The 21951-nt window shown below is 53.2% G+C and overlaps 1 protein-coding gene across 1 annotated transcript; it reads left to right on the top strand.

Moving 5' to 3' along the window:
* The first annotated feature begins 875 nt into the window (after positions 1–875).
* On the top strand, positions 876–21090 carry SLC22A8 (solute carrier family 22 member 8). Its single transcript, XM_019954521.2, has 11 exons — positions 876–942; positions 1669–2028; positions 13500–13603; positions 14124–14278; positions 15000–15168; positions 17418–17541; positions 17755–17870; positions 18985–19199; positions 20111–20219; positions 20356–20559; positions 20638–21090. The coding sequence occupies exons 2-11, from the start codon at positions 1693–1695 to the stop codon at positions 20735–20737; spliced, it is 1632 nt and encodes a 543-aa protein (XP_019810080.2). The 5' UTR covers positions 876–942; positions 1669–1692; the 3' UTR covers positions 20738–21090.
* Positions 21091–21951: the final 861 nt, after the last annotated feature.

Below are 21951 nucleotides of genomic sequence, written 5' to 3'. Positions count from 1 at the left end.
TCTTTGCAACCCCATGGACTGTAGCCCACCGGGCTCCTCTGTCCATGGGGGTCTCCAGGCAAGAAGACTGGAGTGAATTAGCATGCCCCCCTCCAGGGGATCGTCCCAACCCAGGTATCGAACCCACGCCTCCCGCATTATGGGCAGATTTTTTACTGTCTGAGCCACCAGGGAAGCCCAATTAAAATCATATGCAGAGGAAAAAAGAAAAAAAACAGAACCCTAGGGACTGCAATTTGTCTTTAAAGGGAAACAGTTGATCTGAAGAAAAGCCCATCCAATGAGCATGGGGATGGAAGGGCGGTGAGTGTTCCCCAGGGTCTGAGACGCAGATAGGGGAGCCCTGACTGCCCCAGAAGCCCTGGGGGTGACAGCCCTGAGCCCTCAGGGGCAGACACAGGTAACATTTCCTGCCTGGATGTACCCTGCCAAGAGGCACCAGGGAAGGGGAGCCGGTGCCCTGTGGCGTACTGTCCACTCACGGGCAGTAACGCTTCTCTCATTGGCTCTTCTCAGCTCTGATTCTTCAGACCATCAGCTCAGAGAAGCCCCGGGACCCTCAGGACTCAAGCCGGCCCCCCAATCCCAGCCCCCAACCCCTCCTGCCCAGACCACCCAGCCCTCTGTCCTGCCAGCAGTCCCACTCGGCTCAGCCACGCCACCACCCTAGCCTCTATGGGGACAGTCCTCTGAGGAAAGCTGGGCTTAGTGGGTCCACAGCACCCCCCTGCCGGTGTCATTAATCCCCAAAGAAAGTCAAACATTAGCCCGGGCAAACCACTTACGCCTTATATAATCCCCCCCCACCGGGGGAAGGCGCAAACTCAGCTTGTTGGAACTCAACTGCAAAACCACAACAGCTGCCAGATCTGGGACAGAGCAGGGCTCCAGCCACAGCGACCACCAGCCCCACCAGAGGGAGCAGCCAGGCTCAGCTACCAGGTGAGGAGGGACAGAGGCCCACCTTCCCCCAGCCCCCAGGGACCCCGGGAAGGCCCCAAGACCAGGCCCTGCTTCCTCGGTGCATCTGGCCAAGTCCCTTCAGCCCTCTGGGACCTGCTTGGGCCCTTTCAGCTGCTCGGCTGTAGTGTGCCAGCCCCAGGAGACAGGCAAAAGCAGGAAGCACTGGGCTTGGGGAGACCTTCTCAACAGGCAACCTGGGTTCTGCCAACCCTGTGTGTCTGCTCAGGGCCACCAAGAATCCTTCCACTTACTCCTGACCTCCATCCTGGGTGGCCCACATCCAAGACCGAACCCCTTGGTCCCCATGGTGTGGCCTACACTGCCCCATGCCTGCAGCAGGTGTGACCAGGCTGGCTGGACACACACTCCCACCCACAAGTCCCCACACGCACATCTGAACTCACACAGTCGTGCCCTGACACTCCAGCCTCCCTGTGCCCATCTCTGCAGACACCACTCGGGGCACACCCCACCCCTGCGACCCCACGTCTGTACACGCAGTCGGGGACATCTTCACCCACACCTAACTCCGTGGGTGCACACAGCTGAGCCCCACGTCCTTACAGACGTCCACATACGCGGGCTCACTCACGCACCTGGGCTCACCTTCCCACCTGTGCTTCCACACCCATCCGCCTGCCCCCCACCCCCCATCACCTCACATGCACACATCCCTTTCTCCCGCCTGGTGCCCCCCGCCTGCAGCCCTGGCTCATCCTGCCCCGCACCATGACTTTTGCCGAGCTTGTGGACCGCGTGGCCAGCAACGGGCCATTCCAGTTCCTGCACACGGTCCTGCTGGGCCTCCCCATCATCGGCATGGCCAACCACAACCTGCTACAGATCTTCACAGCTGCCACGCCCACCCACCACTGCCGCCCCCCACCCAATGCCTCCGCGGGGCCCTGGGTGCTCCCCATGGGCCAGAATGGGAAGCCTGAGACGTGCCTCCGTTTCGCATATCCATCCAACGCCAGCCTGCCCAATGACACCCAGGGGGCCACCGAGCCCTGCCTGGATGGCTGGACCTATGACGTCAACTCCAGGGACTCCATCGTGGCTGAGGTATGACTGGAGGCCCAGCCTCTCCCTCCGCTGAGAGTCAGCACCGCACACTCGTGGACAGGGGGGCAGGTGGGGGCCCCAGTCTCCCTAGGACCCGGGGACAGAGCTCTGGGCAGGCCGGGAGGAAGGACCTGGGTGCGGAGGACCAAAAGGTCCTGTCTCTTCACATTTAGAGTATAAACAGCCCATTCTATGCCAGGCATGGCGCCAAGCTCTGGGGAATCAAAAATGCACCATCCCTGTTCCCATGGGGTCCACAGTCTAGCAGGGTTAACATCAATTAACGAGAGTACCACACAGGAAATGTCAGATTACAACTTTAAAGTACTTAAGGTTGTGACCTGAGACTACAGCCTAGCCCTAAGCTGGGGTCAGGGACCCGGGGTTGGCGGAGCAGGGGGGACCCCCCCTACAGAAGGGACCCCGGGCTAAGAGAATCCAGCAAGAGTTAGCCAGGCAATGGGGGAAAGGAGGAAAATTCCATCTTGTGCCAAGGCCTCAAGGTGGAACAGTGTGTGGAGCAGGGGATGGACAGAAGGGAGGGTTGGAACGTACCTGAGCAGACCCAGAAAACATGCCCTCCACTCTGGCAGTCACTCGTGTGTGCACTCCATTCATTCACAGCTCATTTATCCACAGACTCTTTTACCTGCCATCTCTGGGAATTACAGAGTTAAATCAGGCTCTTCAATGAACTGGAGACTATGGTCAGATGAAGAGAGGGGAATGGAAAATGGCATTTATTGAGGATCTACAACTAATCTGGCATATCTTAGTGTTTGCCCGACACTGTCTCCCACAATTTGATCCCTGCAATAATATTCTGCTGAAGGTGATTCTATCTCCTTTTTCAGATTAAAAAAAAAAAAAAAAAACAAAGCTCAGAGACAGGAAGGGAAAGTTCAGTGCCATAGAGGTGGTCAGCTTCAGAACTGGAACTTTAAAATGAAAAATGCATAGTAGGCACAGGGAGCCAAGCATTGTGGCAGTACAAAAGATAGAGGAACCGCAGGATTCTAGGGAGGCTTCCTGGAGGAAGTGGCATCTGAAGAGTGAGCAGAGGCCAATGTTTTCATTCTTCCCTTGGGGACCATGAGACCCCTGAGGGCAAGAGCTTTCTTTTGCGCCATTAGAAGAGATGTATTTCAAAGTATTTACCCGGTGTTCATCCTGTGCTGGGCACATTATGAGCACAGGCTCCTGGAATCCCAGGAGATGACATCTTAGTGAAGGAAGTATTGTTGGTACCTTCAGTTCATAGACCAAGGATCTGAGGCTCAGCCGGGTTCAATGACTTTCCCAGGATCACATATGGGACCTAGCAGAGAAGAGATTTGAACCCAGGGCCATCTTTGTTCAGAATCTATGATTGCTATTCATTTGTTTAGTGAATGTTTATTTCTATATAAGGCACTGACTGCGTGCAAGGCATTGTCCTAAGTGCGTCATAAATATTAACCCTTCTAACCTTCCTGATATTATAAGATGTTAATGATAAGCCCATTGCTGTGATGGGGAAACCGAAGCACAGAGTTCAAGTAGCTTGTTCAAGGTCGTACCACTAGTAAGAGGCAGCTGCAGGGTCTGAAGCTGGGCCCCTGACCCCAGGGCCGTGCTCCCAGCCATCACTTCTGCTGACTCTCATAGTGCCAGATACTTCCTCCCTGTCACATGCACTTTTTCTCCCCGGCACCAAGTACAGTGCCTGAAATACATCCAACCAACATGTATGGACAGCTACACGCATCAGACTGAGGACACAAAGTCAAAGAACTCATCAGCCCGGCCCGCCCTCCTTTAGCTCACCTCCAGTGGGGAGGCAGACCCATCCTTCCAGGGTGACCAGAAGCCAGGTAGGGTTAGGCAAGCTTCCCAGGGCAGAGGTTTTCAGCTGCTTTGCTGTATCCCCAGGAGCTGGAACAGTGCCTGGCACAGAGAGGTCCTCTGTGAAACAAATATTTGTGTAATGAATGGATACAAGCTTTTATAAACTCAGGGTACTCCGGGAGCCCGGAGGAGGGCATGGAATCTGCCTGGAGGGGGAACCCAGGAGGGCTTGCTGGAGTCTGCAGCACCTGCCCTGAGTGTAAAGGAGGGGTAGGGATTAGGGGGCAGGCTGAAGCAGGCAAGTGCATCCCAGGCAAAAGGAGCAGTGTGCGTGGTGTCAAACACACAATTATAGAAGCATAAAGAGAGCAAGATAGTCAGGACTGCAAGAGACGAAGAAGGCTGGAGAGGCAGGCAGTGGGGGGTGGAGGCCATGGATGCAGGAAGGAGGAGGGCCCCGGCTTGGATGCTGAGGCGAAGGTGCTGCCTCTGGCCCGAAGATAACGGGAACCACTGAATGGTGTTAAGCAGGAGCGTGACCTGCTCAGATCACCTGCTAAGGGCAGTCATTCTGACCACAGGGTGGACAGCAGCTTAGGGAGCGTTTTAGTCCAGCGGCTGGGAGACCCATGAGCCGGTTGCCTTTGGGACCCAGGACCATGACGACAGACATCAGGGATAGGTGGAAGAAACACCAGGAAGGGTAGGGAGTCAGAATCTCTGGGACTTGGAACCTGAGTGGCTATGAGGGTGGGGGACAAGCGTGGGCAGTGCACGGGAGTCACAGATGTTCCGATACCTGTAAGTTAAGTTTCCGGGTGTATGGGCAACTTGCTGTACCTCAAGCCAGAACAGAGCCTACTAAGGAAACAAAAAAATCCTCCAGGGAGCAATGAAATAATAGCCGTGAAATAATACCCCTTACTCTGTGCTCACCCCATGCCAGAACGTGCTAAGCACTTTGGTCATATGGACTCATTCAGTTCTCACCACAGCCTTCTGAGGTTATGTCATTTTGGGGGCTTCCCTTGTGGCTCAGCTGGTATAGAATCTGCCTGCAATGCGCGAGACCTGGGTTTGATCCCTGGGTGGAGACGATCCCCTGGAGAAGGGAAAGGCTACCCACTCCAATATTCTGACCTGGAGAATTCCATGGTCTATATAGTCCATGGGGTCACAGAGTTGGACACGACTGAGCGAATTTCACTTCACTATGCCGTTTTTGCAGAGGAGGAAAGCAAGGCACAGGTTACTGGCCCAAGACACCACGTCTGATAAATGCTGGGGCCGAGAGTCAAACACAGGCAGCAGGACTCCGAGTCCCCTCTCCCCCTCCCCAACCCCCTGCTCCTGGGGACCGCATCCCCCAACCACTGCACCCTGGGCTAGGTGCTAGGCAGCGCTCAGTGAGTGCTGGGTGAAGGCCATATCGGCAGGAGGGACTTAGACAGTGCTGACTGTTGGGAAGCTGCTTCCCCTCCAGGGGGCACACCTCGAGCTTCAGGGAGCCCAGCCAAGAGCAGACCTTGCAGGTCTTGTATTCGGTCAAGCATCAGCTCTCATCCATGCCAGTTGAGTTCCCAGCCACCCTTCTGGCAGTCAGAGCTGTGTGAATCTACATCCCAACCCAGCGCAGGGTTTCACCAGATCTCGCGGGTCTGCCCCTCTTCTCCTGGTCAGGCCCAGGCTCCCTGAGGACGCTCAGCCAGGAGACCCCACAATTGGGATCCCTGCCCAGTCAGTGGCCAGATCCACCCAAGTGCTGGTAGCAGCCCAGCATGGTCAGACCCCTCTGACTTTTCTGTCTGTGGCTCAAGCCCATGGCAAATCCATGCTCCATCTACTTGCGGTGGGATGGGTTTCTGAGCCCCCACTGTGCAGAGGCACCTAGGGTTCACCCAGGGGTAGGTCTCTGGGGTGGAGGCCAGGCCTGGAGGTGCCGGCCCAGGGGGAAGGGTTGTCATGAGCAGTGTCTGCAGCCAGCTCGGTCCAAGTGACCCTGTTTAGAAGGCACGGGGCCATCTCCCAGGTGGACAGCGCTTGACTGAGAGCCAGCGCCAAGCAACAGAGTTCACATCCTGACTCTGCCATTCACTGGGGATGTTACAACCCCAGAAGTCTTGGTTTCCTCATCCGTAAAATGGGGTAAGAGAGCAACTGAACTTTAAAAGAGATAATGCAAGCTCAGCATTAGCACAGGGCCTGGAGCCTGCCAGGCGTTCGACTAATGTTCACTGACGCTGTTGCTGTTACAGTCGTTAATAGAGATGTCCTTAGAAGGAGAGGGTTAGTGCCCTTGGGAGAGTAAATGGGAATTAGCTGTCACAACTCTTCCAGGCTCACCCAGGCCCCCACCTAGCACAAACCTCCACACAGGGCCCCTCTCCACTGCCACAGCTGGGGCCCTGATGAGTCATCTCCCTCCCCATCTCAGTCCCCTCATCTTTAGAATGGGATCATAAGGAACTTCCCTGTGGAGGGGATGAGGGTGGGAGGACCGCGCTGGGTCCAGTCAGGAGCATGGGGACTTTCCCTCCCCCTCTCTGATCCCATAAGCTCCCCTGGCAGAGGTGCCCACACATTCCTTTCTCTGGGTTCAGCAGAGACCAGGTTGGAATTTTTCAGAAGGAGCTTTACTAGCACATTAAGAGGAAACAAAGGCCTTTCTTTGAAGTCTGGAGAGTGTGGGGCATGTGGGTTGTGGTTTCTGGGTTCCCTGGACAGGAGCCATAGGCCACAGCTTTCACACCACAGAACCCAGACCTGTGGGTGCCCAGCTCAGCCTGGCGGCTCCTTAAGGCCTGGGTCTGGCCTTGGATGGGCAGGCCCTCCCTCTGAGGTACCTGTGATTCCTCTCTGGGCCTGGAGTCTTCCTGTCCTCTCTCCAGAGCCACAGAAATTCTGTTGCCCAGACAGGTCCCTGGAGGCCCCAAGTCAGCAGCTGGAGAAGCAGAGAAGCTGCTCAGTGGTCCCCCAGAAGTGGGTCTCCACTCTGTGAGGTTGCCCTGCTGAGTCTCTGGTCTTCCTCCATCTCAACCTCCGAATCCCCAGGCTGCCCACCTCCCAGGCCACCTGTCCATCTCTTGTCTCCAGCTGAGCTCCTGCTTCACCCCTACTTGCTCACCCCAGACCCTGCCCTTGGTACCCCTCCTATCCTAGGATAGATATCCCCTATCCTAGCCTCCAATCTGACTCCCGGGTAAAGATCAGGGGGCCCCACCCCAGCCACACGTCTGGGCCAGTCTGACCTCCCCTCCATGGCAGGCCTCACCTAGGAAACTGTGATCCTAGGCAGGAGGAGTTCCGGAGCCATCTCATGGGCTCTCCAGGGTCACTGAGTGCTCCACAAGCACCTACTTTGTGCAGGGCCCTGGGCTGGTACTTTGCATTCCTTATTTTGAAACCCTTCCAATCTTCTTTTGTGGCCAATGTGAATGTCAGGAGTCCCAGGTGGCGCAGTGGTAAAGAATCTGTCCACCAATGCAGGAGGCACAAGAGATGTGGGATCCCTGGGTCAGGAAGTTCCCCTAGAGGAGCAAATGGCATCCCACTCCAGTATTGCCTGGAGAATTCCATGGACAGAGGAACCTGGTGGGCTACAGTCCATGGGGTCGCAAAGAGTCGGACACAACTGAACAACTGAGCACTATGAACGTCACCCCTTTTTACAGAAGAATACACTGGGCTCAGATCAAAAAGGTGATTCTCATAGCCATGAGGGTGAAGTCAAGCTTTTACAGCAAGAGGGTCGGGGGTCCTGACTCCAGAATCCATACCCTTTCTGTTGCATTACATGTCCCTGTGAGCACAGGCTTTACAATGACCTGTGACAAAAATAATAAAACAGCTATTCCACAGAGGGCCGACTGTTTGCCCCAGTGTAGTGCCGGGTTCTTCCTTCTTTATTTTCTTTACAAGTCTGAGAAGTAAGTATTAGTATTACCCCCATTGGCTCAGATGGTAAAGAATCTGCCTGCAATGAGGGAGACTCAGGTTCGATCCCTGGGTCAAGAAGTTCCCCTGGAGAAGGGAATGGCAACCCACTCTAGTATTCTTGCCTGGAAAATCCCATGGACAGAGGACCCTGGCAGGGTACAGTCCACGGGGTCACAAAGAGTCGGACACGACTGAAGTAACTTAGCACGCACGCAGGCACACACACACACACACACACACAGATAAGGAGACTGAGTCACAGAGAGGTTAAGTAACTGGCCCAGGAACACACAGCTACTACAGAACAGAGCTGAAGACGCAAATCCTTCAGAGTCTTACCAGGTACCTGGCCCTCTGGCCCCTGTGTTCCAGGGTTGGTTCTATTAGAGGCCCAAGAGTAGATAGAGCCATGGCAATTCTCCCCAGGTCTGAACTGGGTCTAAAGGGCCCCCAGTCTAGGGAAGTGTGTTCCCCCTGTCTTTTCTCTGGGGTAAGTATGGACCATGTGTGCAGTCCCCTGGCAGAGTCAGTCCATACAGACCCAGCAGGAGCCCCATCCTTCCTTGATCGCCCATGGCTTGCCCTGACTTTTTTTTTTTTTTTCAAAACCAACACACAGTTATTATCTCACAGTTTCCAAGGGTCAAAATCTGGGTCTAGCTTAACCGGATGCTCTGCATGGGTCTCACAGACTGCAGTCAAGACATCAGTCAGGCTGCATTTCTTCCTGAGTTTGGCCTCTTCTGAGGTCTCCCTGACCATGCTTGTTTGCCCTGATCTTTTATGATATGCCTTCTACTCTGTCCTCCAAGGAGCCTCCTGGCCCGTGATTTTGCTGCCCCTCCAGCTCCTGAGCCTGTCCCTCACCCTTTGAGCCTGAAGTCAGGCCAGCACACTTGGCTCTGGCCTCAGCCACCTCCCCAGCAATGACTCCGACCCACCGCATGCTAGTGTCTTCCAGCAGCGCACGGCCACAGCTCCCTGCACTGAGCCTTCCTCTGGCAGCTCGGGACTCAGAGCAAAGCGCACATCAGGGAGCAGTGGTCAAGGGCACTAGCTAGGGGTCCACAGACCTGAGTTTGAGTCTCTGCCTTGAAATGAACCGAGCTGTACTTGGGCAAGTTGCTTACCCTCTGAGCTTCAGGTTCTTTGTCGATAAACTGGAGATAATGATAATTCATTGGATTAGTATGGCATCATTTGCAAAGCTTGCTTCTGAGCATAGTAGGCCCTCTGTTTTCCTCCCACCACCTTTCTGGTTACACATCACTCAGGAAGACATGGCAGTGAGCTTCCTGTTCTTCCCTTCCTAAACCCAGCTCCCTAAGAAGTAATCATTCCAAGAAAGGAAAAAGAAGGCCAAGAACAGAGGATATGATATTGGGAGCAAAATCTCTATGTGGAGCTGCCAAAAGCTGATAGGCAAGAGGCCAGCCCAGGCCATGCCAAGGGCGAGATAGAAGCTGGGTGTCAGCCCCCTCCAATTGTGGTTACTGTTTGTGCTCTGTATCTCATCAGTAAATACGTATGTTGTTTAGTCACTTAGTCACACCCGACTCTTTTGTGACCCCGTGGACTGGAGCCCCTCCATGGGATTTCCCAGGCAGGAATTCTGGAGTGGGTTGCCTTCTCTAGGAGGTCTTCCCAACCCAGAGATCGAACCCACATCTCCTACATTGCAGGCAGATGCTTTAACCGTTGAGCCACCAGGGAAGTCCCCATTGACTATTCCTTGGACAAATATTGACATTTTCTGTGCACCACTACTCTCCTAGCTGCTAGGGATAAAGAGTCCTCCAACGAGACATCTCTGCCCTCGGCAAAGTTATGGCAGTAAATAGGCGGGCATCACACTGCATGACCTGTGTCCTCTTAGAGGAGAGGACAGACGCATGGAAGAAGGAATGAGGACACTGCGAGTCTGGATGTGCTTCTCAGACATTTATCTGTTTCACAAATATTTGCCGACTCCCTGCTTGTGTCAGGAACCCAGAAACACATGTTCCCAGCACTCGGAGTTAGATGATCTTGACATGTTTCAAAGGGCTGACAACCTTGCTAGAATAAGGGAAGATAAGCACAAAAGCAAAGAGGAACAGCAGAGCCTGAAGCTACCGCAGAATCACTAATGTAACCCGATTAAACCCGCAGACCCCACACGGTACCAGAACTCTCTCTAGACACCCACTGGCCTACTCCTTGCACACCCCCTCACTTCCTCCTTTACTCTTTTCCCTCTTCGACTCCCATACACATACCCTGAAGGCTCTCTTTCCAGCCAGAATGAGCCCACTGGGTTTGCGGGCCAGTGCCAGCCACTCAGAGTCAGCCGGAGGACCTGGAGGCTTTGCCCTTCCCCAAACTCCCACGCTTTCCGCGAAGAAAGTGAAAACAGCTCCCTGGGGTGCGTGGTTCTTTCCCCACACTGTTTTACATCCAAAACATTTTCATGCAGCATTTCCAGCAAATGAGATTTCTTCGCTTCATTACACAAGTAATTCGGGATGACTGGACCAAGGGTGCGTGTCGGGGATTAGCAGAAGATTAGGCCAGACAGGTGGGCAGGAGTCAGAGCTGGAGGGCTTCATAAATCTGTGTTAATAGAGCTTTCTGTTTAACCAGAGAGCAGGAGAAAGCCAGTGAGTGCTCCAGACAAGGCAGCAACTCTGGTTTTATTGGGGAAAGAATGAATAGGAAGGACTGAGGCCGAAGGCCATCAGAGGATTGTCCTGATAATCCTCTCCGAGCTCAGGTTCCTCAACCGTCAGATGAAGATGACAGCAACTCTACATCATAAGGTTGTTGTGATGACTGAAAACACTAAGGCATGAAAAGACAGTGCCTGGTGTGGAGCAAGCCCTCAATAAATCCTATTCTTTTTTTAATCTATTTTATTGAAGTATAGTTGATTTACAATGTTGTGTTACCCATGGACAGAGGAGCCTTGTGGGCTTCAGTCATAAAGTCGCAAAGAGTCCCACACGACTGAAGCAACTTAGCACACACAGCACGCACGTTAATTTCTGCTGTGCAGCAAAATGACTCAGTTCTCCATATATACATCCTTTTTCATATTTTTCCATGTGGTTTATCCCAGGATATTGAATATACAGTGCTATACAGTAGGACCTTGCTGTTTATCCATTCTTTATATAATAATTTGCATCTGCTAATCGTAAGCTCCCCACCTCCCCATCTCTTCCCCACCTCCCTCCACAACCACAAGTCTGTTCTCTGTGTCTATGAGTCTGCTTCTGTTTCGTAGACAACTCATTTGTATCAGATTTTAGATTCCACATATAAGTGATGTCATGTGGTATTTGTCTTTCTCTTTCTGACTTCTTCACTTAGTGTAATCATCTCTAGGTCCATCTGTGTTGCTGCAAATGGCATTGTTTTGTTCTTTTTTGTGGCTGAGTAGTATTCCTTGTATATATACACTGTATCTTCTTTATCCATCCGTCAGTGGGCATTTAGGTTGCTTCCATGTTTTGGCTAGAGAAGGCAATGGCACCCCACTCCAGTACTCTTGCTTGGAAAATCCCATGGATGGAGGAGCCTGGAAGGCTGCAGTCCATGGGGTCGCTAAGAATCGGATATGACTGAGCAACTTCACTTTCATTTTTCACTTTCATGAGTTGGAGAAGGAAATGGCAACCCACTCCAGTGTTCTTGCCTGGAGAATCCCAGGGACGGGGAGCCTGGTGGGCTGCCGTCTATGGGGTCGCACAGAGTCAGACACGACTGAAGCGACTTAGCAGCATGTTTTGGCTATTGTGAATAGTGCTGATATGAAGGGGTACATGTATCTATCGAATTATAGTTTTGTCCAGATAAATTCCCAGGAGTGGGATTGTTGGATCATGTGACAACTTTATTTTTAACTTTTTGAGGAATACTCATACTGTGTTCCATAGTGACTGCACCAATTTAATTTCCCATCAATGATGTAGGAAGTTTCCCTTTTCTCCACACCCTTTCCAGCATTTGTTATTTGTAGATCTTTTAATGATGGCCATTGTAACTGATGTGAGGTGATACCTCTTTGCAGTTTTGGTTTGCATTTCTCTAATAAGCAGCAATGTTGGAGCATCTTTTCATATGCCTGTTGGCCAACTGTATGTCTTCTTTGGATCTTGTGCCCATTTTTCGATTGGGTTGTTTGTGTTTTGTTATTGAGTTGTATGAGCTGTTCACGTATTTTGGAAATGAAGTCCTTGTCAGTCTCATCGTTTGCAAATATTTTCTTCCAGTCCATAAGCTATCTTTGCATTTTGTTTATGGTTTCCATTGCTGTACAAAAGCTTGTAAATTTCATTAGGTCCCATTACTTTTATTTCTATTGAATATTGGCTGTTGTTCTTAATCCAAGTATACGAGGATGATGTCTGCACTGAAATAGCAGTAGTGGAAATAGAAGAATCCAGATTCAAGAACTACTAAGGGATTTCCCTAGTGATCCAGTGGATAAGACTGTGCTTCCACTGCAGGGGCACAGGTTTGATTCCTTTCAGGGAACTAAGATCCCACATGCTGCTGGGGCAGACAGAAAAGAAGAAATAAATATTAAAAAGTTAGAAACTGGAGGATCAAGCAATTGTAACATGGGAGAAAGTGAAGTCGCTCAGTTGTGGTCAACTCTTAGCGACCCCATGGACTGTAGCCTACCAGGCTCCTCTGTCCATGGGATTTTCCAGGCAAGAATACTGGAATGGGTTGCCATTTAGGAAGGAGTCAAAAAAGGTTGCCGATCACTGTGATTCCGACCTTACAGGGAGAGGGTAATGAGTGTCATTGACTCTACCTTCCAGATAGAGATTTCAAGTAGACAGCTAAATCGTTGGGTCTCAAGGGCAGAAGAAAGGTTGGGCTAAACACAGGGATTTGGAGTCTTCACCATAAAATAGTAATTGAAGTCACAGAAGCAGATGATATTTCCTGGAAAAGTGAATAAAAAGAGGAAGATCCAAGAGGAGCCCTGGGGAACCCTCAAGGGATAGAGAGAAAGAAGACCACAGAGGGAGATAAAGAAGGAAGACCAGGGGGAGGAGAGGTCAGCAGGGTCAGGGGCTGCCAAAGGGAAGTCAGGTCGGGACCCAGAAGGTTCCACTGGGTTTGAGAAGCAGAGTTTCAGTGGTGTAGTGGGGACAGACTTGGGAAATGAGTGGGACATAAGGACGGGTAACAGCAAGGACGGTTCCTTGTTCCCGAGATTTGGCTTTGAAGGGAAGAGAGGAATGGAGTGAATGTGGAAGGGAAGAGGGCTCTAAGATGGAGAGACTGGAGCACACGCAAATGCAGATGGGGAGGAGTCTGGAGAGGCAGAGAGAGAGAGAGAGACGCAGGTGTGGGCTGGAGGAACGTCCCCTGGAGGAGAGAGGGTGCAGGCAGAGGGACCCGCCTTGAGTGTGAGAGGCTGGGGAGCAGACACACAGGGAGCCACTGGACTCGGGTGAGCCTGCGGAGCTTGAGAACAGACCTGGGTGTGTGACAGCTAAAGTGACCAGAAGCCGTATGGCAGGCCACACACGCTGAAGGGCCGTTCTCCTTTCACAGCCACGGGGCAGGGACCCAAGGAGCCCCGGACCAGGCCGAAGGGGATAAGCTAGGGGAACCCAAGCGAGGGCACTGGGAGAGGGAGTGCACACGCGGGGCCCAGGCTGAGTGGGCTGGACTGAGCTGCCTGGCCCCCTCTCTCTCACATGCAGTGGGACTTGGTATGCAACTCCAAAAAACTGAAGGAGCTGGCCCAGTCTATCTTCATGGCAGGCATACTGATTGGCGGGCTCGTGCTGGGAGCCCTGTCTGACAGGTGAGATGCAGGGGCCCCAAAGTGGGGGCCCAACCCATGGAGACCCCCTCCCCCATCTCTGTACCACCCATGCACTCTCAAAGAGGCAAAGAGCTGGGGGAGGTGGGCAAGAGGGTCCCTGCTGTGTGGCCAGCCCCTTCCAGGGCCACTGCCTACCCTCTGCCCTCAAACCTCTACAACTTGAGTCTTCCAGTCTGCCCAGAGCTGGGCCCCAGCCTCAAGGTGTGGCCGTGGAGGTGGACGGATGAATGGCTTGGAGAGGAGTGGTCCTTTGAACCCTGTTCAGGCAACTAAGCTGGGGGTAGAGGAGATCACTCATTAACTCAAACATCTAACTGCAAACTTGTCAACAAAAATAGCAATTACCAGCAAGGCTCTGTCGCGGGAGGGAGTTACATGCCCTGCCTGGCCCTTTGGGAGGTGGAGGGGTGGGGTCCAGCCCTTTGCCCTGAGGCCTGCAGAGTCACTCTCCTTGGCTGGCTCACAGCCGCTAACATCCCTCTTCTTCTTCGAGCTGCAGGTTTGGCCGCAAGCCCATCCTGACCTGCAGCTACCTGCTGCTGGCGGCCAGCGGCTCAGGCGCAGCCTTCAGCCCCACCTTCCCCACCTACACAGTCTTCCGCTTCCTGTGTGGCTTCGGCATCTCAGGCATTACCCTGAGCACCGTCATCTTGAGTGAGCCACAGGGGGAAGGGGCAGGGACCAAGAATTTGGGAAGCAGCCAGCCTGAAGCTGAGAGTGGGGTCTGGGCCCAGCTGAGCACCGGGTGGCCTTGGTCAAGCCAGGCACTACCCCTCTCAGGACCCCAGGGGCCCACTCTGAACAAAAGAAGCATAATAGCAGCAGCTTCAATACTGAGGACTTACCCTGGCCTGGCACCTGCCAGGTACATGATCTCGTTCAGTCCACACACACAAGTAGATTAAAAACAAGGGAACTCATCTGCCACTGGAAAGGCAGTCAAGAATGTGGGCTAGGGGGACTTCCCTGGTGGTCCAGTGGTTAGGAAGCCACCTTGCCATGCAGAGGACATGGGTTCCATCCCTGGTCAGGAAACTAAGATCCTGCATGCCTTGGAACTACTGAACCCAGTGCTCTGGAGCCCAAGAGCCACACTAGAGAGCCTGAGCACCTCAAAGAAGATCCCATGTGCTGCCACCAAGACCTAACTCAGTCAAATTTAAAAAAAAAAAAATGTGGGCTTGGAAATCAGACAAACCTACATTTGAGTCCTGCCTCTTGAACCTCAGTCATAGCATCTCTAAAATGGGGGTGATGAAACTTTAGGGTCAGGGTCAGATCAAGCGGCCAGTAGGGGACAGGAACTGATACCCCTCCTCTGGAGGTGCCCAGGACCCACAAGGGTCTTAACTGGGTCCTTGGGCTCCTCCTGCAGATGTCGAGTGGGTGTCCACCCGGATGCGGGCCATCAAGTCGATTGCAGTCGGTTACTTCTACACCTTTGGACAGTTCGTTCTGCCCGGCCTGGCCTATGTCATTCCACAGTGGCGCTGGCTCCAGCTAACCGTGTCCATTCCCTTCTTTGCCTTCTTTCTGTTGTCCTGGTATGTGGCCCCTCTTCTTCAGTGCGCCTCCTTGGGCCTGCTGGGATCAAATAAGAGGAGCTCATGCCTGACCAGGCTGGCTGATTCTGTCTGTCCTGAGACACCCTGAGATGGTCAGGAAGGGGGTTCCTGGGAGGAGGAACTGCACATAGAGGTGTGGCTCTGGAGGGAGCACCCAGGGGGGACCCAGGGCAGTAGAAAATGAGGGTAAGTTGACGTGGTTGGGTGAGGGGCAGACCAGAAAGCAGAGAGGCCTCAGCTTCACATGGAGGAACAGAGAATGTCTCTGAAGATGCCTGGGGTGCTGAAAGGCCTGACCAAGCTTCTGTTTGTGACAGAGTTACACAGAAAGGCAGACCCAAGCCGGGGGGGTGGGCGGGGGATGAGAGACGGGGGAGGTGACTGTGTGGGAAGGTGGGGCTTGGGGCATTTTTGAAGGAAAAGTCCTTAGAGTCTGGGGACTCCTGGATTTGAGGTATAAAGGAAAGGAAAGCTGGAACTTCCCAGGTGGTTCAGTGGTTAAGATTCTGTGCTTCCACTGCAGGGGGCACGGCTTCCATCCCTGGTTGGGGAAGTTCCACGTGCTGAATAGTGTGGCCAAAAAAAGGAAAAGAAAGCTCCAACTTTCTTTGGAGAACCTGGGAGAACCGAGGAGTCTGATTCAATGATGAAGATGGGAAACCAAATTGTGGGTGGTAGTTGATAGCAGGACCCAAAGAATAGGAAATATTGAACAAACTCAGGAGCAGAAATGAAGTCTTGGAGAACCCTTTATCCAGCACTTACTATATGTGAGGCCCTGTTCTGGGCATCAGTCCACATCATCCTGACGCTTACAGCATCTGTGTGTGAAGGGTGCATTAGTATTCCCATTTTACAGATGAGTAAACAGAGGTTCGATGAGGTGAAGCAATCTCTGAAGGTTGTGCAAAAAGACACAGGACTGGAATGGGGCCTCCATTTGAAAATGAAAATAAGCTCCCAGGCAGATGGACAATCTTGCAGTGAGAGAGACGGTCGGAGGGTCTGGGGTGAAACTGGGCATGTCCACAGCCTAGGATGGGAGCTGAGAGTTAGGAGGCAAAATAAGGGTCAGCAGGCCCCTTCATTGTGTGACTTGAGACAAGCTTCACCCATTCTAAGCCTCAAGATTTTCCTAGGCAAAGTGGAGATACTAATGCCTCTCACCCAGAGCCTGGTCCATAGAAAGGTTCACTAATTGTCATTATTTTCCGGAAGAGCAGGATGGAACCTAGACCCTGGCTATGGGGTTTGGGAGGAAGTCATGAATCATTCTGGTAGGTGCAGGCTGAGAAAACTATCCGGGCAGAAACAAGACCACAAGAGCAGGTAGCAATGGACCCAGTAGGCTGCCACTACCAGCTGGACCAAAGGTCTAGGCCAGGAGACCAGTGTCCACTCCCCAGAGGGTCTCACTGGAGCCAGGTCCTGGATGCCTGTGGGGGCCGCAGCCAGAGCAGACCCCTGGGATCAGACTTTTCCAAGCATCCCTCCTGTCTCCCCACACCTCTGTCTCCTGCATTTCTCTTCATCTTAGTGACCCTCGGGGATTGCTCAGAGTGAACCCACCCCAAAAGGACAGCCCAGGGGTGGGGGAGAGTGAGGTTAGCCACACACTTGGCAACCCCAAGCTCCCCTGCTGCTCTTGCAAACCCCCCGCACCCAGCAGAGTTGGCCTTTTGCAGGGAGAATCAAAGAGTGCTTGGACCCACTCCCTAGACCACAACCCTGAGCTTAGCACTTAACCCCCTTCCTAAGATGCCCTGGGGCTGTAGCCCTGCCCCAACCTTCTCCCAGGACCTGGAATTTGGCCCAAGGAAGGCTGGGTGCATGAACGCACAAGACCCTCCTGCAGTCCAGTCTCGAAAGTGCCGTCCCTTCCCCAGGCCCCACCTGCCTTGGTCTAGGACTCAAGGGTCATAGCTCAAAAAGACACCCAAGGACAACACACAACCCAAGTTGCAAGGTGGGTGGCAGTGGGGAGAGGGGGTGTAGGGGAAAGGCTCTTCTGGAAAGGGAAGAAGAGATCTCTGGAATTTGTGTTGGTTGCAGGCAGCCCAGGTGCAAAGCCTGGCCAAGTTTAAATTCCATGAAATCTGTAGTAAGGCAACTCAGGTTTCTGGGCCTCCTTCTTTCTGGCACATGATCTCGTTCCAGCCTCTCAAGAGAGCTTCTGGCGTTGGGAGGTTGGGGGCAGGGAGACACTGTGACTTGCTTCTGGCCCTCAGGTGGCTGCCAGAGTCCATCCGCTGGATGGTCCTATCTGGAAGATCCTCCAAGGCCCTGAAGACACTCCGGCAGGTGGCAGCCTTCAACGGGAAGAAGGAGGAAGGAAAGAAACTCAGCCTGGAGGTAGAGGCTGAGGGGGATTATGGTCTGGGGCAGGAACCCAGGCTCTGCTATTGCGCTATCCCCTTCCTATTGCCTCCATTTCCTCTGCCCACAAGCCTGCCTCTGATGAGCTAAGCAAGCTTCTTTAAAGCCGCCAGGCCTGCACTGCCCTCTCTTCTTCCTGCTGCCCACCAGCTGGTCACTAATGCACCCCTCCCCTTCCTCTGCCCCAAGGAGATCAAGCTCAACACGCAGAAAGAAGTGGCCTTGGCCAAGGCCAAGCGCAGCGTAGCTGACCTGTTCCGGACACCCGTCCTGCGCCGAATGACCTTCTGTCTTTCCCTGGCCTGGTAACCCACCGCCCCTCCCTGCCCACACCCCAGCACCCCTGCCGAGCAGGTGTCATGAACAAGGTCTCTGACAGGCTCACCTACAGACAAGGCCTGAGTACCTGCAAGAAGAGTAGAGGTATCCCCTCCTCGGAGCTGCCCCTGCCCAGCCTCAAACCCCAGAAATCCCTCGCATCCCTGCCCCACAGACAGGTCCAGCCATCAGGGTCTGCTTTCCCCTGGAGTCACACCTACCTTACCCATGAGGCAGATGCTCCAAACCCCTTCACCAGCTCATATCTCACAATGTGAGCTGTGCCTCTCTGTTCTTGCCCCCCACCCCCAACTGGTCCAGCTCTGCTCTCTGGGACCCCACAGAACAAGGCTAGTGCTCAGGGCTGCAAGATTTAACAACAGAAATCATGTTTCTCCTGAATCTTCTCTTTTGCCCGCCATCCCACCACTCCTTCAAAGCCCTTTCCGCAACCTGGTTCTGAGTCCCTTCTCCATCCCGGCCATCGCCCCGTGGAAAGGATTCACTGTGTCCAGGAATGCTTCCCCTCAAAGAGGACTCCCACAACTCTGAGAGGGAGAGAGGAGGCATCTCATTCACAAGCACAGCCCTGGGGATGTTCTCCTCCCCCATTCTGAGTGCTAGACCATTACCCAACCAAAACAGATCTTTTGCTGCCTCCTTTGGTCTGCGTTGGAGAAGGAAATGGCAACCCACTCCAGTGTTCTTGCCTGGAGAATCTCAGGGACGGCAGAGCCTGGTGGGCTGCCATCTACGGGGTCGCACAGAGTCGGACACGACTGAAGCGACTTAGCAGCAGCAGCAGCAGCAGTTGGTCTCCAAGAGTCCCCCCAGTATCAGTATCCTCTGGAGTCAATTATATGGCTCTTGTCACCCTACTTTAACCCATGCCTGGGTCAGACATAACCAATCAATCCCAGCATGCTCTCACTGAGCCCAGACGGATCAGAAGCCTCAAAATGGCACTGAAGCAGACCATACCAATCCATTGCAGCTGGGACAAGAAATGAAACTCTTCATCATCCTGTTGACCCAATGAGCGGCATGGGGAGAGGCCGGCAGCTGGCTGTGGGTCATAACTGATCACTCTCTGCCCCTCAGGTTTTCCACCGGTTTTGCCTACTACAGTTTGGCTATGGGCGTGGAGGAATTTGGAGTTAACCTCTACATCCTCCAGCTCATCTTTGGCGGGGTCGACGTCCCAGCCAAGTTCATCACTACGCTGGCCATAAGCTATCTGGGCCGGCACACCACTGAGGCTGCTCTTCTGCTCCTGGCAGGAGGGTGCATCCTGTCGCTCATCTTTGTGCCTGCAGGTGAGAAGCTGGCACTACTCCCAGAACCCTCTGAGAGAGGCTGACCTACATCTGTGGGCCTCGCAGGCTGGGAGTAAGGTTCCAGGGACTCCAGTTCTGCAGGATCTTCCTCTCTCTTCCCTTCAGTAGTGCCCTGTGCTCTCTGGGGCCCAGGTTTCTCATCTAGAAAATAACTCAGTTGGGCTAGATGCTATCGAAGATCCTTTCCAGACCTGACTCAGACCAGGCAGAGTATGGTGGTGTCTGCACCGTGTGAGGAATTGTGTGGTCTGAGTGACTTGGTTGCAGAAAACGAGCTTGGATGGGGAAACATCAGAGCCTAGTGACCAAGAAACACTCTGCTGCCTACTTCACCATGACCTTGGAAAAGCCAATTTTACTTTATATTGAAAAAATAAAGTAAAGTGGGGGGAGGTTCCCAGGCAGCACTTGTGGTAAAGAACCTGTCTGCCGATGCAGGAGACGGAAGAGACACGAGTTTGATCCCTGGGTTGGGAAGATCCCCTGGAGGAGAGCATGGTAACTCACTCTGGTATTCTTGCTTGGAGAATCCCAGGGACAGAGTAGCCTGGTGGGCTACAGTCTATGGGGTTACAAAGAGTCAAACATGACTGAAGCTACTTAGCACAGATGCACACATGGGTTAATACACCAACATCTTCCCAAAGGAACTGGACTAAAAAGATACAATAAACTATGAGAATAAGGAATCAGAGTCAGGGAAAGACCCAAAGGCAGCAGGACAGAAGCCCACACAGCCCTGGGAATAGCAGAGGGGCTATTAGTTGGCTTTAAGTTTGAATCTGAGCTTCCCAGCAACCAAAACTAAAAGGGAGAGGAGGTCTCCGAGGAGTGAGAACACTCGGGGACTCCTGAGCCCCAAGGCTCACCTTGTTTTCTTTCCTCTGCAGATTTGATGACCCTGAGGACGGTACTGGCTGTGTTTGGGAAGGGATGCTTATCCGGCTCCTTCAGCTGCCTCTTCCTCTTCACAAGCGAGCTATACCCCACAGTCACTCGGTAGGTGCTGGGCATGGGGCTGGCCCAGCCAAAGGATACAGGGGCAGGTGGAATTGTGGACCTGATCCAGGAGCCCCAGAGCCATTCTCTGAGAATGCATGCACAGGCTGCCAACCTCTGCTCTGAACTATCCCAGGCAAACAGGTATGGGCATAAGTAATATGTGGGCCCGCGTGGGAAGCATGACAGCCCCCCTGGTGAAAATCACGGCGGAGCTGAAACCCTTCATCCCCAATGTCATCTTTGGGAGCATCGCCCTCCTGGGAGGCAGTGCAGCCCTCTTCCTGCCTGAGACACTCAATCGGCCCTTGCCAGAGACTATTGAGGATGTAGAAAACTGGTCAGTCCCCTGCCTCTGGCCCCAGCAGTCCTCCTCCACAGGGAAGCCCAGGGCTTTTCCTGAGCTCTCTTTCCCTAGGTCCCTGCGGACTAAGCAGTCAAAGCAGGAGCCAGAAGCAGAAAAGGCATCCCAGAGGATCCCTCTGCAGCCTCATGAGCCAGGCCTGGACCCCAGCTGAAGGCAACAGACCCTCGTTCCCTGCCCTCCACAAACAAATCCCAGCCAGGTCCTTGGCTGTCTCTGGGCTCTGAGGACACCTTGGGGAGGGCCTGGGCACATCCGTGCTCCTAGGACATAGTCTTTTGAGACCTTGCAGGAGTCATCTCCACCACCTCCGGAGCCCCCTCAGCCCAGCCCGGGCCAGTTCAAAGGTTTGGCCACAGGCCTTTGCACACCCCACCTTGCCCTCACCCTCCCCCCGCAGCCCAGACCCTGCCATTCTGTCCAGCCCTTCCCCACTGGCCACTCCCCTCATTGTTTCCACCCTCTTCGCCTTCTTGTGCCCACCCCTTTCTTCAACAAGAGGTTTCAATAAACGGCAATGAAGAATTCAAGCCCTGCTGCTCAGGAACGGGGGTGGAAAAGGGGGAAGGCCCCGGTGTGGACACGCGAGTGTGCAATTCTGTTCATCCGCACTGGCATGCACATGCCAGATACATGCAGGTGCAGGTATATATGTGCGTGTGAGCTGGGCTGATGTGAACATGTGTGTGTAGTTTGAGCATACCGAGGTGTGTATACACCAAGCCTGTATTAGTCTACTCTGATTGCTGTAACAACATGCCACAGACCAGATCCTTGAAACAATTTCTTCCTCACAGTCCTGGAGGCTGGAAAGTCCAAGATCAAGGTGCTGGCAGGCTCAATTCCTGGTGTCCACGCCCGTGTGATGGACAGAGGCACATGCCTCCTGGTGGGGGCCTCACTTGCAGATAATCAGATACCTTCTCACTGTATCCTTGCATGGCAGAACAAGGAGAGATAAAGCAAGCTTTCTGGTTTCTCTCCTACTAAGGGCACTAATCCCATCATGCGGGTCCCAGCCCCATGACCTCATCTAAATCTAATTACCTCTCAAAGATCCCACCTCCTACTACAGCCACATTGTTGTTCAGTCACTAAGTTGTGTCTGATTATTTGCAAAGCCATGGACTGCAGCACACAAGGCTTCCCTGTCCTTCACTATCTCCCAGAGTCTGCACAAACTCATGCCACGGAGTCAATGATGCCATCCAACCATCTCATTTTCTGTCACTCCTTACTCTTCCTGCCCTCAATCTTTCCCAGCATCAGTGTCTTTCCCAATGAGTCGGCTCTTCCCATCAGGTTGCCAAAGGATTGGAGCTTCAGCTTCAGCATCAGTCCTTCCAATGATTATTCAGTGTTGATTTC

Source organism: Bos indicus, chromosome 29 (assembly GCF_029378745.1).
Source record: "Bos indicus isolate NIAB-ARS_2022 breed Sahiwal x Tharparkar chromosome 29, NIAB-ARS_B.indTharparkar_mat_pri_1.0, whole genome shotgun sequence".
NCBI classification, from domain to species: Eukaryota; Metazoa; Chordata; class Mammalia; order Artiodactyla; family Bovidae; genus Bos; species Bos indicus.
This window is presented reverse-complemented; position numbering and strand designations above follow the sequence as displayed.

Coding starts and splice junctions, on each gene's coding strand:
- SLC22A8 (XM_019954521.2), top strand. CDS start 1,693: ATGACTTTTGCCGAGCTTGTGGACCGCGTGGCCAGCAACGGGCCATTC. Junction 14,279..14,999: donor CCTGAGCACCGTCATCTTGA/GTGAGCCACAGG, acceptor CTCCTCCTGCAG/ATGTCGAGTGGGTGTCCACC. Junction 15,169..17,417: donor GCCTTCTTTCTGTTGTCCTG/GTATGTGGCCCC, acceptor TCTGGCCCTCAG/GTGGCTGCCAGAGTCCATCC.